Source organism: Toxoplasma gondii (assembly GCF_000006565.2).
Source record: "Toxoplasma gondii ME49 unplaced genomic scaffold asmbl.49, whole genome shotgun sequence".
NCBI lineage: Eukaryota > Apicomplexa > Conoidasida > Eucoccidiorida > Sarcocystidae > Toxoplasma > Toxoplasma gondii.
In genome coordinates this window covers 16,597-32,330 of record NW_017382967.1, presented here as the reverse complement: position 1 = coordinate 32,330, position 15,734 = coordinate 16,597, and the positions used below count along the sequence as shown (strand labels likewise).

The 15,734-nt window shown below is 55.8% G+C and overlaps 3 protein-coding genes across 3 annotated transcripts; 1 reads left to right on the top strand and 2 right to left on the bottom strand.

Moving 5' to 3' along the window:
* Positions 1-3,594: 3,594 nt before the first annotated feature.
* On the bottom strand, positions 3,595-4,428 carry TGME49_220720 (hypothetical protein; the record flags this gene model as incomplete). Its single annotated transcript, XM_018779898.1, has 1 exon — positions 3,595-4,428. Exon 1 carries the CDS (start codon positions 3,949-3,951, stop codon positions 3,595-3,597), a length of 357 nt encoding a protein of 118 aa, XP_018634749.1. The 5' UTR covers positions 3,952-4,428.
* A 926-nt stretch (positions 4,429-5,354) lies between these two features.
* On the top strand, positions 5,355-6,509 carry TGME49_220730 (hypothetical protein). Its single transcript, XM_002372041.2, has one exon. It carries the CDS (start codon positions 5,637-5,639, stop codon positions 5,976-5,978), a length of 342 nt encoding a protein of 113 aa, XP_002372082.2. The 5' UTR covers positions 5,355-5,636; the 3' UTR covers positions 5,979-6,509.
* Positions 6,510-8,147: 1,638 nt separating this feature from the next.
* TGME49_220740 (hypothetical protein) lies at positions 8,148-13,311 on the bottom strand (the record flags this gene model as incomplete). The annotated part of the gene is made up of 12 exons (XM_018779899.1): positions 8,148-8,219; positions 8,286-8,404; positions 8,901-8,909; positions 9,251-9,292; positions 10,032-10,160; positions 10,602-10,653; positions 11,332-11,373; positions 11,680-11,688; positions 11,755-11,912; positions 12,367-12,408; positions 12,822-13,062; positions 13,129-13,311. 12 exons carry the CDS (start codon positions 13,309-13,311, stop codon positions 8,148-8,150), a joined length of 1,098 nt encoding a protein of 365 aa, XP_018634748.1.
* Positions 13,312-15,734: the final 2,423 nt, after the last annotated feature.

The window sequence follows — 15,734 nt, the reverse complement described above, 5'->3', positions numbered from 1 at the left end:
ATATGAGGCATCATGATTATGCTGAAAAGACCGGTAGTGACGAATTCTCAGACACCATGAGCATGAATTGACAAATGTGCGGTCATCAACACTCCATCCCAGCGACACTGTCTTATGAAATGCCGCCGTATATCAACACGAGTAAACGCCTCACACGCTATTCGGCTTAATCTGGGGATTTATGGTCTGTTGTGCAGAAGGACAGCTGCCAACGCTTGACGTTTGGCCAAACGCACACACCAGGACACCGAAGTCCTTGTCTTCGTTTCCGCACCCGAAGCACCGCCTTTCTTCATCCGTCGGCATGACCCGATCTGGTCACCGCGCTTCCCAAACATTGGTACGTGGAGTCTACAGCTACAAAAACTGCCTCCCCGCACGTGTGGAAAAGTCACGATGGTCATGTTTCCGCGTGCGCAACCCGGTCTCGATCGCCCGGAACATTGCGAGCATCTGGATCACCATACGAAAACATCGTCGTTGTGCAAGAGCGGAGGCCCAAAAACGAATATCAAGCAGCTGGGATAACAACTCAGCCGAAGCTGGGTTGCTAGGACTAGGCTTTGCTCGTCGCGCTAGTGGTCTCCACTGGGTCGGGTGATAGGTGGTATCACGGGTATCTACAGTCGAGGTCCTCGATCAACGACGGACCTAAGCACATGGACGAAACATCTGCCGATTTTCCACGGCATTTCTAACTACAATCATCGCCAGTGAACGTATCGTGAGGAGTGCGTACACCTCTCGCCTGAGAACAAACGCAATGACCCCTTCAGCAGGCAGGGGATGACGGGCATTGCTGAACGCACTATTGGCCATCTGTGGCGTCTTCCCCTCCTAGATGTGCACCTGCGACACCCCATATTCAATACCCTGTCAGCGTCACAGCCCTTCATAGCCTTCGTTGAGTCCTGCGCGCCATACTTCCCATGATTCACAGGTAGCTTCCGCTGCCTGGCCTCTCTCACGCCCTCCCGAGCAACGGACGCGCATTAGGTTGTCAACAACGAACTCCTGACTACCTACCGCATCATTCTGAACACAGGAAAGGCGACAGGCCCGCAGAGGCCACCACATCAAAATTCGCAAACCTCTCGAGAACTGTTGTAAACCTGTCACACCTTACTAAAATCGAAGCGCTGCCTTCCGAAACATACTCCGAAGCGCTGAATAAGACTTGACGTCGGCGGACACGCCTTTCAGTGGGCGTGAGTCCCTTCGTTTGCCATCTCTGCCGCTCCCCCTACGGGATTGTCCTGTTGTCAGCGAACCTCCCCTCGAAAGGATATGTCAAGTGGCATTGAATCTTATAAAAACCGGTCCATGTCTTTCAGATGTCGTGCCACTACCCCAGTCTTCCCGCAGCAACTGCCCGTTTGGGCAGTTGCAAGAGATGCCGCCCCTCCACACCAAGAACAACGAAGTGTCCCTGACTTCCTCTGCTCCAGTCTCCTTTCACTGCTGGTTTCCTCCGAAGCCTCCCGATGCACTTTCTGTCTGAGCTACAGGGTCTTCTGTGCGCCACTACACACGCCGTGTCATGCGGCTGCAGCCAGCACAGCAAGGTCATAATCCATCAAACAGCGAAAGCCCCAGTATTCGCAGCCTCCTGCCAGTCGGCCCACCAGAAGCTCCGCCCGAATGAGCTGCGGCCCAGGCCCATTCTCGCACTATAAACGAAGCTTATGTCAACCAAAGGCAAGAGGTGCAACTGCCCCGAGACAACGACAAACCCTGCACTCCTGCGTCCAACTCCTGGCGTCTGTCAACGCGAAAACTTGTCCGCCCTAAACCCTAAAAACCCTAAACCCCTAAACCCTAAAAACCCTAACCCTAAACCCCTAAACCCTAAAAAACCCTAAACCCTAAAAAAAAAACCCTGAACCCTAAGGAAACCCTAAACCCTAAAAAAACCCTAAACCCTAAAACCCTAAGCTCTCTAAAAACCTAAACCGTTATGTAAACCCTTGAATAAACCGCAATGCGTTGGCTTTATATGTGAATGCTCGTTGCTGCAAACAACATATAACCCTGAATCCCGCAGACAAGCAGCCTAAACGTCGCATAGTGCAGTTGGCAACCGGCTGTGGCTCCTCTAGCGTACGGGTTTTTCTTGTTGGTGATATCTCAGTTGTCTTGTTCAGGGATACATCGGTTTCTGATGGACTGCGAACAGGATCAAAAAATTCGGCCCCCACAAGTAAAAGCAGCCACTTGTAAAAATCGCGCTCACGCACTGAAGGCGAGCTACTGCATCTATCTTTGGGCAATCATCTGCCAGAGACCGCCCACAAAAAGTAAGTCACCTACCTAGAATAACCGCGTTCATGTTTCTTCGCAGTGAACAGCGCTATTGAGGTGTCTACGTGTGTGATTACAGATGTTCGCGTTATGACAAAGTTCCTGACGCGAAATATGAGATGTGTGCGAGTATATGCAGTCGGTGAAGTAGCCGACACAAGCTGGAAACAGTTGTGGAAATTCACTAGACTGAATGACTCATACAGTACCCTGTTAAAGATTGTTGACTTGCGCTTTACTGCCTTCCGCTTTCCTATAACAGTTCCTCCCTTTTGGGCAGACGGCAGACGTGGGCGACGACGCGGGCAGACATGAGAGTCGCCACGTGTGCACTGGCCGTCCCCTAACAGCCAAGCAGAGCATTTTCTCGCTGTATCACTAGTCTGTGTTTTTTTGACCATCAGAGAACAAAAATAAGAACAGATTCACATACACAGCAGAAAATATACGGGAAATGTTTTACTGTACAGCCATACACACGCAATAAAAGGCGCTCTTCTTTTTCTTCTTCATTCTACGCGGACATGTGTAAACAGAATGCTACCAGAGATAAAAACGGTCACATGCTTTCGAAGGATGCCAGTTCTTATGACGTTGTCCTTCACGACAGAATGCAGAGTAAATCTACCTTCCTGTAATTCCTCCTATTTTCCATGGTGACCAACCCCACGTCCTCCTCCTCGATGTTTTCGTTCAGTGCCGGCTAGCGACGTCAGCGACGAAGATGAGCCACTGGCAATCCACCAGGACAGACATTAAGCGTTGCTCAGTCTCAATCGCTGCTTCACCTAGCGGTTCAGCCACTCTTTCCGTCTGGATATCTCCTCTTCTCGTGCTTGCAAGTACAAGCAAATTTGTTTAGGGTTTAGGGGTTGCTTCACGTGCCTAAACAGTCGCAGTAAGAACACATAACCAAAAGTTATGAGAGATCCACCTTTCCCACATGGTACTGAGATGGCGGAAGCAGCAAGATACGAACTGCGCCCTTCTGAGCAGAATTCCTCTTAACGGAGGCGGAGGTTGGCACGTCCGCTGTCCACGCAAAGGTTCTCCACACCAACGGCAGCAGCGGCGCAGTAGTCCCCTTACTCCACTTGGTATTTGGTCAGTCGTAAAGGCTGAGGCGCTCTCCGCGTCTGGATGCTCATCTACTCATATTAGACTGTAGGCATTGCATGACCCTTCCCCACAGTATCAGAGCTGCCTACTGTAACGACCTGGAAGCGATTTTTAACGTATTACTGTTCCAAATCGAATTGATCACTACCGCGGCAATTTCAATAGGCGAGCAAATTAAAGAGAGTATCCCGTATCCCTCATGGTGATGAAGCGCTCGTCGGCCCCAACTGCAACAGATTCCAGATCCCCTTCGACAGCGGCTACGACGTGGGCCTGCACCACAGACGCTTCTTGGTGGCGACCAGCGTCCTTCGCCTCCGTCATTTGACACACGCCTTCCCGGGTGGTAGGTGAGAGAACGACACATGCGCCACAGGCGTCCAGCTGCGGGAGGTCATCCGCAATAACAACACTTTCTTCCCCAGCATTTCGTGTCGACCTCGTGTCTCCGATCCAATGTGCCACACCACCGCATGGCACTTTGGGCGAAACCAAGGAATGCTGCCATTCAGCATCCAACGACATTATCATTAACGCACGCTGAATATGATTCAAAGCGAACTGATGGATTTTTGTGTTCGACCAAGCTCAAGCTGAGTTTGCACATCTAGTCACACACTTCGCAACCGCAAAATTTCAAACCCACTTTGGCCCTGTTGCTGCTATTGGCGCACTGTTGCGTCTGGTTCCATCCCCGCTGCATACGCGCAGGACGCTCCGACGCTCCGCACCTCACCTGGTTCCTCCGCCACACTCCTCACCACGGTGGTACACACGCTCCGGACTGCTGCCTATCACGGTGAGAGCCAGTGTAAAGCCGTGGACAACTCGTGCCGGGACTGAGCCAGGACAGGCAAAGATGCTTTAGGGCACCATGAGACGTATATTATCTTGTACGGAAGAACTGCTGGTACGAGAGACCTTCTGAGAGACAAGACGTCGGGTGGCTGGACCACAGGCCACGTACCTTGACACCGCTCACCACTACGGGTTCAATCGTGTTGGACGCGGGCACCTGTGAAATAGTCCCATAACCCACATGGTTGACGTTTGCTTGCGGCAACGTCTGTCTAGCCACGCACATAGTCCCCACACACAACCAAAACCTGCCCCGGCGGATATGGCGCAGGAAGCTATCCAATGAACTTACTGCGGTAAACATCGATGCCTGTAACACTACACCGTGTGTAACAGTGGAATCCCAAACTCTGTCGATGTAACGATTCCGCACACGGGAAACATGCGATACACAAACACACCCCAGGAAACGCACATGGTGGGACACGCACACATGATGCAGCGATCGACGGTAACAATCATCGCAAACGAAGCTGCTACACACCTGCTGGTTGGTCAATGGTATTGCCACGAGATAGAGATGACACATACGTAAACATATGACATGAAGAAACGAGCTCATCGCATAGGAGAAACGTGTGAAACCGTACGCTGCATTTGGTCAACGACGACGGTCGCCTCTTGCCTTTTCTGAACGAGAAGGGCATCCCACGTAAACAGTAGAGGCGCCGGCGTGTGCCCTGTGCTCTGGAACAGCTTGTCCTGTGGCATAAATTGACCTTGGTAATGCACCGTCTGCCCGCTACAACAGCTGCAGCAGAGAAAATGTCAGCCACACTGGGGAGTCTGCTGCCAGTATTTTCGTCTGATATTCATATCCATGTGTACATGGTATCCTCAAACGTTGTGACACTAGGTGATCTCAAAACTGAACCGCGTCTCCAGCCACCGTCTACAGTGCAAATCGCCACCAGGGTGCATGCCATCGCCAACAATCTACAACGCACTGAGCATTCACGCACTGTAGCAGCGCCCTGCGCCTTCTGCCACCATCCACATACTGAAACACAAACGCCATGCCTTTCTCGTGCTACCGCGCGAGCTCCAGTGTCAAGGGAGATATCACCCATCGCTGTCGTTTCTGCCACGGTGCCTTACTTCCAATTGCTAAAAGTGGACACCATTCAGCCATTTCATACCGACAGGTGACATCTCCTATTGCACACTAGGGTGCGAACAGGCGAGGTCCACCGGACTGTCCCAAACACCCAGATCATTCAGGTGGGCCACAACCCTCAACAATCCATTTCCGTCTGCAACCAAAATGCCAAGTCCTCCTTTCAACCCCACGGCTTCTCGTTGTCCAGAAACCAACCTCTCTGCTTCTGTTCTGCGCACCACCTTCTCAGTCACTGACCATGAAGGAACACAAATGTGACACACGTTCGTTTTTGACACGCTCATCCCGTCAGTCCGCCAATATCTTGTTCGTCAGCAGCGGCCGTCTCGGTTTTCAATTAATGCAGCGCCATGCGATGGCATGCATGACAGACTCATATCAATCCAGTAATTTGCCGAGAATAGCTTGGCGTGCTCCAGTCTTTGCACCACAAGCTCCTATGTGTGAGTCTCCTTGTTCGTGGTCCCCCGGTCATCGACAGGATGTTGTCAACCGCAAGAACGCCGAGCATCGACTACTATTCACATGTTCTTCACCCATGCGATTCCAGCACCAACTTCGCGGCAGCGCCATACTCTGATTCTCTAGCGCATCACGTTTCCCGCCGTCGTACTCGTAGAGAACGCCCTGGTACGCAGCAGTCTTCACCATAGTTGTCACATCCGTGTCTCTCCCACCATCCGTTGCCCGCCGTCTGTTTCCGGACGCGGACAGGCGACCACATGGTCGAGTGAAGACAGTCGGACGCTGCTGGCGCGCATTGCGACTCGTAACCGGCGTCCCCTGCGTGATGGAGCACAAGCTACGGTTCGACAACCCCATCCGACGCGCCTGGCACCATACAAATTATAGTCAGTCGCCACGAGGGCACGGTCACAGATGATGTTTCTATCTTCTTCATTATGGTGGACATATCGCCGCGAATATTTATTCACACACCGGCCCAGCGAACACGTCGGACGCAGAAAAAAAACCTGGGAACAGCATGTCGGCTTAACCTTCTGCATGCAGCAGTGAACAGGCCCGGTGCATAACACTCCCTAGCTATGCCAACGCTCGACGGGTCGGTAGGTAAAAGCGCAGGCACGAACGACACCGGCTTGTCTGGACAAGAACGTCCTACTGAGAAAATTCATGAGACACAGAGAATCCTCACAACAGCGAATGACGAACTCCGCGTGCGGGAAAAGGCTTGGAGCAGGCGGCTAATGGGAGTTGTCATCTCAACCACACCCGCGACGAATCCTGATTCCTCACCGTTTCGTGTGTGCCACCATTTGTTGAAACCGCGCATGCACAGAATGGCAAACTGCGAATGAGACTAGAAAAGCCTACGGACTATACATCCGAATATCGATGAAGAAATAACGATCCATGAATCGAACAAAGGTGGCTTTGAAAGCAGACCTTGAAAATTTCTGCATGTGACTTGTTCATTACGAAGTGCAAGACAGTGAACAGTTAGCCTCAACTACGCCAGGGCTGCGCAGCACACCAATTTCGCGACCTCGCAACATCCTGGTATTTCTCCGTGTATTGTCGGTAGCCGATTACTGTCACACCATACCGCAACATGTGGCACCGCCACGAACAGCAAGTAGCGAATTCGGGAACGAATGAGCATGGATATCAGACATCGGTAAAGGTTATTGCGCATCGCAGGACAGACACGCAGCCTCTGACGCGTGTCGGAAACACGTCATCCCGTAGCGTTCACCACCTGCACTCTGCATGATGTAATGCCCCCGATGAAGCGCAAAGCACCATTTCTAGTCTCCATAAGGTCCCCGTCCTGTACATATGCAGCCAAGCCGCGAAGGCCCAAAACAAATGCATACAGCGAATCATGTCTCACCCGTTCCTCCATGTCCGCCAGACAACCAGACAATCCCGACGTGTGGCGCCCCCGAACGCAACACGTCGTCCGTTCCTGCCAGAGTGATGTCCGACCAATGGCTGGCGGCCGCGCCGCAAATGGAACGTGGACATGTCACCCGCACAGCGCGTCCGCCGCCAGCTAACTACACCTCATTGCGATGACCCAATCAGCACTAGTCTCTATGCTACGTGGTGCAGCAGACGCCACGAGACACACCACACGCCCCCGGGTCCTTTTGCTCTCTTACCTCCCGCGCCTGGGCAATACGCCCGACCATCTCCCAGACAGACTACACGACGACACAAAACTAATAACCTCTCATCCATAGCGCATGCACTCGACGAGTCGCATACCATACAACGCCGGAACATGTGGCGCGACCACACCCAACACGTCGACAATTCGTGCCAGAGCGACGTCGGACCTCTGCCTGTCACCGGCGACGGAACCTAGACATCGCTACACCGCCCACACACCGCTTCCGACGCGAGCCGACAAACCCTCAACACGTAACCTCCATCACGTGTAGTCTCTGCATGGCCTGGCGTCCGAGTCGAAATACGAAACCCGCTCTCTCATTCTCGCTCATTGTCGCTTCCTGTCAACGAGCAGCCACGCCGGAAAACCACCTGCCAATCACACACAGCGAACCACTTCTCACCCGCCCCTCCAACCACCACCCCCACCCCCTCATCCCAGCCCGCAACCTGCGGCGCCGCCACACGCAACACGTCGGCACTTCGTGCCAGAGTGATGTCCGACCTCTGGTTGGTGCCCGCGCCACAAACACAACATGGACATGCCGCCGGCACAGGGCCTCCAGTGCCAGCTATCAACACCTCATCGCGGTGACCCCATCAGTAGTAGTCTCTACGTGGCCCGGGAGGTGTCTCGAAATAGAGAACAGGCCCGCGCGTCCGTTTCTTCTCTTTCCTCCCACGCCTGAAGAATACACCCAACAATGTCGCAGACAGACTGCACAACGACACACAACCAATAACCGCTCACCCATCCGCGCAGGTACGCGACGAGACTCATACGGGAAAAAGGCAGGACCGTGTGGGGCCACCACACGCCACAAGCGGCGTATTCCGAAACGAGTGAACTCGGATCGTTCGCTTCCGCAACTGGATTGGCCCACGCATCCCACGCCGGACACTCACTCTCTGAAGGATACCGACAACACGTCATCGAGGTGCGGGAACAAGTTGTCGTTTCTCCACGGGGTCGTATTCGCCTCCAAAGATAAAAGATGCTACATCCCTCTCCCTTATATTCCCTTCCTGTACAGCCGTTGCCACAGCAAGAATCTACCAGGCAATGAGACAGAGTGCAGCAGGCGACGCAGCGAGATTATCCCAAATTGTTCCCCAGACTGTTACCTCTCCACATCTGTGGCGGTGCCACACGCAAGACGTCGACAATTCGTGCCAGAGTGCCGTCGGACCGCTGGCGAGCACCTGTGCCGCTAACGTAACAATGACATGCCAGTCGCACAGTGTCTCCGCCGCCTGCTAACAACACCTCATCGCGGTGACCCCATCAGCAGTAGTCCCGACACTACGTGGTGCGGCAGTTGCACCAAGGCACAGAACACGCCCCCGGAATTTCTTCTTCTCTTACATTCAAGGCCTGAACAAAACACCCAACAATCTCGCAGAGAGACTGCACCACGACACACAGTCAACAACGTCTCAGACATCCACGCATGCAGCCGACGACTCCCCTTCCGCGTACCAGTCGACCCATGAGGGGGCGCCACACCCCAAACGTCGACAATTCGTGCCAGAGTGCCGACGGACCTCTGGAGACCACCTGTGACGCACATATAACATGGACATGCCGGTCCCACAGTGCCTCCGCCTCCAGCTAACTACACCTCGTCGCGGTGACTCCATCAGCAGTAATCTCTACGTGGTGCGGCAGTTGTCTCGAAACGCAGAACACGCCCGCGCGTCCGTTTCTTCCCTTACCTCCGACGCCTGACGAATACAGCCAAAACTCTCGCAGACCGACTGCACAACGATACACAATCAATAACCGCTCACCCATCCGCGCAGGTACGCAACGAGACTCAAACGGGAAAATGGCAGGACCTTGTGGGGCCACCACACGCCACAAGCGGCGTATTCCGAAACGAGTGAACTCGGATCGTTCGCTTCCGCAACTCGATTGGCCCACGCATCCCACGCCGGACACTCACTCTCTGAAGGATACCGACAACACGTCATCGAGGTGCGGGAACAAGTTGTCGTTTCTCCACGGGGTCGTATTCGCCTCCAAAGATAAAAGATGCTACATCCCTCTCCCTTATATTCCCTTCCTGTACAGCCGTTGCCACGGCGTGAAAGCACTGGACATTGACACAGCCTGCGGCAGGCTATACAGCGATAATATCTTACAACGTACCCCAGACTGTTACAACCTCCTGACAGCTGTGGCGCCACCAAACGCAACACGTCGACAGAGCGTGCCCGAGTGATGTCGGACCTCGGGGAGAACCTGTGCCGCAAATCAAGCATGGTCGTTCCGCCCACACAGTGCCTCCGCCGCCAGCTAACTACACCTCATCGCGGTGACCCCATCAGCAGTAGTCTCTACGTGGTGCGGCACTTGCCTCGAGACACACCACACGCCCCCGCACCCTTTTCTGCTCTTACCATCAGGACCTGAAAAAAGCGCCCGACCATCTCCCACACAGACGACCATCTCCCAGAGAGACTGCATATCGACACAAAACTAGTAACCTCTCACCCATCCGGGCATGCGCTCGACGACTCTCCTTCGACGTACCAGCCGACCCATGTGGCGCCGCCACACCCAACACGTCGACAATTCGTGCCAGAGCGACGTCGGACCTCTGCCTGTCACCGGCGACGGAACCTAGACATCGCTACACCGCCCACACACCGCTTCCGACGCGAGCCGACAAACCCTCAACACGTAACCTCCACCACGTGTAGTCTCTGCATGGCCTGACGTCCGAGTCGAAACACGAAACCCGCTCTCTCATTCGCGCTCACTTTCCCTTCCTGTCAACGAGCAGCCACGCCGGAAAACCACCTGCCAATCACACACAGCGAACCACTTCTCACTCGCCCCTCCATCCACCACCCCCTACGCCCTCATCCCACCCCGCAAGCTGTGGCGTCGCCAAACGCAGCACGTCGACAGATGGTGCACGAGTGATGTCGGCCCTCGCGAAGCACCTGTGCCGCAAATCAAACATGCTCGTTCCGCCCGCACAGGGCCTCCGCCGCCAGCTAATAACACCTCATCCCGGTGACCCCATCAGAGGTAGTCTCTACGTGGTGCTGCAGTTACCCCGAGACACACAAGACGCTCGGACGTCCGATTCTTCTGTTTCCTCCGCCGCCTGAAGAACACGCCCAAAAAGCTCGCAGACAGGCTGCACTACGACACGCACCCAATCACCTCTCACCCGTCCGCGCAGGTACACGACGAGACGCATACGGGAAAAAGGCAGGACCGTGTGGGGCCAACACACGCCACAAGCGGCGTATTCCGAAACGAGTGAACTCGGATCGTTCGCTTCCGCAACTCGATTGGCCCACGCATCCCACGCCGGACACTCACTCTCTGAAGGATACCGACAACACGTCATCGAGGTGCGGGAACAAGTTGTCGTTTCTCCACGGGGTCGTATTCGCCTCCAAAGATAAAAGATGCTACATCCCTCTCCCTTATATTCCCTTCCTGTACAGCCGTTGCCACGGCGTGAAAGCACTGGACATTGACACAGCCTGCGGCAGGCTATACAGCGATAATATCTTACAACGTACCCCAGACTGTTACAACCTCCTGACAGCTGTGGCGCCACCAAACGCAACACGTCGACAGATCGTGCCCGAGTGATGTCGGACCTCGGGAAGCACTAGTACCGCAAATGAAACGTGGTCGTTCCGCCCGCACAGTGCCTCCGCCGCCAGCTAACTACACCTCATCGCGGTGACCCCATCAGCAGTAGTCTCTACGTGGTGCGGCACCTGCCTCGAGACACAGAAAACGCCCCCGAAACCTTTTCGTCTCTTACCATCCGGACCTGAACAAAACGCTCGATCATCGCCCAGCCAGACTGCATAACAATACCACCAATAACGTCTCACCCATCCGCGCATGCACTCGACGAATCGCATACCATACTACGGGAAGCTCATGTGGCGCCGCCACACCCCACACGTCGACAAATCGTGCCAGGGTGCCGTCAGTCCTCTGGCGAGCACCTGCGCCGCTAACGTAACAATGACATGCCGGTCGCACAGTGCCTCCGCTGCCAGCTAACAACACCTCATCGCGGTGATCCCATCAGCAGTGGTCTCTATGCGGTGCAGCAGTTGTCTCGAAACGCAGAACACGCCCGCGCGCCCGTTTGTTCTCTTACCTCCTCCGCCTGAAGAATACACCCAACAATATCGGAGACAGACTGCACAACGACACACAACCAATAACCGCTCACCCGTCCGCGCAGGTACGCGACGAGACTCATACGGGAAAAAGGCAGGACCGTGTGGGGCCGCCACACGCCACAAGCGGCGTATTCCGAAACGAGTGAACTCGGATCGTTCGCTTCCGCAACTGGATTGGCCCACGCATCCCACGCCGGACACTCACTCTCTGAAGGACACCGACAATACGTCATCGAGGTGCGGGAACAAGTTGTCGTTTCTCCACGCGGTCGTATTCGCCTCCAAAGATAAAAGATGCTACATCCCTCTCCCTTATATTCCCTTCCTGTACAGCGGTTGCCACGGCGTGAAAGCACTGGACATTGACACAGCCTGCGGCAGGCTATACAGCGATAATATCTTACAACGTACCCCAGACTGTTACAACCTCCTGACAGCTGTGGCGCCACCAAACGCACCACGTCGACAATTCATGCCCGAGTGATGTCGGACCTCGGGGAGCACCTGTGCCGCAAATCAAACATGGTCGTCCCGCCCACACAGTGCCTCCGCCGCCAGCTAACTACACCTCATCGCGGTGACCCCATCAGCAGTAGTCTCTACGTGGTGCCGCAGTTGCCACGAGACACACCACACGTCCCCGGGTCCTTTTGCTCTCTTACCTCCCGCGCCTGGGCAATACGCCCGACCATCTCCCAGACAGACTGCATAACGACACACAACCAGTAACCTCTCACCCATCCGCGCATGCACTCGACGAGTCGCATACCATACAACGGCCGGACCATGTGGCGCCGCCACACCCAACACGTCGACAATTCGTGCCAGAGCGACGTCGGACCTCTGCCTGTCACCTGCGGCGGAACCTAGACATCGCTACACCGCCCACACACCGCTTCCGACGCGAGCCGACAAACCCTCAACACGTAACCTCCATCACGTGTAGTCTCTGCATGGCCTGACGTCCGAGTCGAAACACGAAACCCGCTCTCTCATTCTCGCTCACTGTCGCTTCCTGTCAACGAGCAGCCACGCCGGAAAACCACCTGCCAATCACACACAGCGAACCACTTCTCACTCGCCCCTCCATCCACCACCCCCCACGACCTCATCCCACCGGGGACCTGTGGCGCCGCCAACCGCAACACGTCGACAATTCGTGCCAGAGTGATGTCGGACCTCTGGCTGGCGACCGCGTCGCAAACGGGACATGCACACGCCGCCCTCACAGTGCCTCCACTGCCAGCTATCAACACCTCATCGCGGTGACCCCAACAGTAGTAGTCTCTACGTGGCCGGGAGGTGTCGCGAAGAAGAGAACACGCCCGCGCGTCCGTTTCTTCCCTTACCTCCGCCGCCTGAAGAAAACGCCCAACAATGTCGCAGACAGACTGCACAACGACACACAACCAATAACCGCTCACCTGTCCGCGCAGGTACGCGACGAGACTCATACGGGAAAAAGGCAGCACCGTGTGGGGCCGCCACACGCCACAAGCGGCGTATTCCGAAACGAGTGAACTCGGATCGTTCGCTTCCGCAACTGGATTGGCCCACGCATCCCACGCCGGACACTCACTCTCTGAAGGATACCGACAACACGTCATCGAGGTGCGGGAACAAGTGGTCCTTTCTCCACGGGGTCGTATTCGCCTCCAAAGATAAAAGATGCTACATCCCTCTCCCTTATATTCCCTTCCTGTACAGCCGTTGCCACGGCGTGAAAGCACTGGACATTGACACAGCCTGCGGCAGGCTATACAGCGATAATATCTTACAACGTACCCCAGACTGTTACAACCTCCTGACAGCTGTGGCGCCACCAAACGCAACACGTCGACAGATCGTGCCCGATTGACGTCCGACCTCGGGGAGCACCTGTGCCGCAAATCAAACATGGTCGTCCCGCCCGCACAGTGCCTCCGCCGCCAGCTAACTACACCTCATCGCGGTGACCCCATCAGCAGTAGTCTCTACGTGGTGCCGCAGTTGCCACGAGACACACCACACGCTGCCGGGTCCTTTTGCTCTCTTACCTCCAGGGCCTGAACAAAACCTCCAACAATCTCGCAGACAGACTCCACAACGACACACAACCAAAAACCTCTTATCGATCCGCGCATGTACGCGACGAGGCGCATACCACACAACGCCCGGACCTTGTGGCGCCGTCACACCCGACACGTCGACACTCCGTGCCAGACCGGCACCGGACATCAGGCGCATTCAGCCCGTACTAATCGTTCCTCCTCTCCCCACCCACAGCCTGGGACAACACCCGAAAACACCTCCTCAGTGTGTCTCCATCTTCGCTAGTCTCTACACGGTGTGCTACTGTCATTCGCGGGAACTCGACCGCACGCCCCTTCGTCCCCACTTACCTCTGGCGCCTGGACACCCACCACCGTACCACAGAGACACCCGAAAATGATAGTCAGTGAGGCCCGTCGCACGCGTTCCCGCATGGACCCCCTCTCTCTCACACCGTCTCGACGTCTCGAAACATCTGGGCCGCCCCAAGCAGCAGCCTGCCTACTCGCGAACGAACGGACTCGCACCCCTCCCTCAAACCACGGGCTATCACTCCTCTCACGGACAACACGCCGTCGCGCTCCCTCCACCTCGAATCATGTCATCGCGCGGTCCCCTTCACCCGTAGCCATGGCACTGTGTGGCGGCCCCGTCGAAACACAAACAAACACCTTCTCTATTCCGCTCCTACCTCCTTTTTCTGTGCAAGTGAACCCACGCCGCGGTAGACCGACAAACTGACACACAGCGACGCACGTCTCCCCCGCGTCTCCACGGAACCCAGACCTTCATTGACACCCTCCCGAAACGTGCGCCGCCGCCACACGCAACACGTCGACACTCCGTGCCAGACCGGCACCGGACGTCAGGCGCATTCAGCCCGTACTAATCGTTCCTCCTCTCCCCACCCACAGCCTGGGACAACACCCGAAAACACCTCCTCAGTGTGTCTCCATCTTCGCTAGTCTCTACACGATGTGCTACTGTCATTCGCGGGAACTCGACCGCACGCCCCTTCGTCCCCACTTACCTCTGGCGCCTGGACACCCACCACCGTACCACAGAGACACCCGAAAATGATAGTCAGTGAGGCCCGTCGCACGCGTTCCCGCATGGACCCCCTCTCTCTCACACCGTCTCGACGTCTCGAAACATCTGGGCCGCCCCAAGCAGCAGCCTGCCTACTCGCGAACGAACGGACTCGCACCCCTCCCTCAAACCACGGGCTATCACTCCTCTCACGGACAACACGCCGTCGCGCTCCCTCCACCTCGAATCATGTCATCGCGCGGTCCCCTTCACCCGTAGCCATGGCACTGTGTGGCGGCCCCGTCGAAACACAAACACCTTCTCTATTCCGCTCCTACCTCCTTTTTCTGTGCAAGTGAACCCACGCCGCGGTAGACCGACAAACTGACACACAGCGACGCACGTCTCCCCCGCGTCTCCACGGAACCCAGACCTTCATTGACACCCTCCCGAAACGTGCGCCGCCGCCACACGCAACACGTCGACACTCCGTGCCAGACCGGCACCGGACGTCAGGCGCATTCAGCCCGTACTAATCGTTCCTCCTCTCCCCACCCACAGCCTGGGACAACACCCGAAAACACCTCCTCAGTGTGTCTCCATCTTCGCTAGTCTCTACACGGTGTGCTACTGTCATTCGCGGGAACTCGACCGCACGCCCCTTCGTCCCCACTTACCTCTGGCGCCTGGACACCCACCACCGTACCACAGAGACACCCGAAAATGATAGTCAGTGAGGCCCGTCGCACGCGTTCCCGCATGGACCCCCTCTCTCTCACACCGTCTCGACGTCTCGAAACATCTGGGCCGCCCCAAGCAGCAGCCTGCCTACTCGCGAACGAACGGACTCGCACCCCTCCCTCAAACCACGGGCTATCACTCCTCTCACGGACAACACGCCGTCGCGCTCCCTCCACCTCGAATCATGTCATCGCGCGGTCCCCTTCACCCGTAGCCATGGCACTGTGTG

Coding starts and splice junctions, on each gene's coding strand:
- TGME49_220730 (XM_002372041.2), top strand. CDS start 5,637: ATGAAGGAACACAAATGTGACACACGTTCGTTTTTGACACGCTCATCC.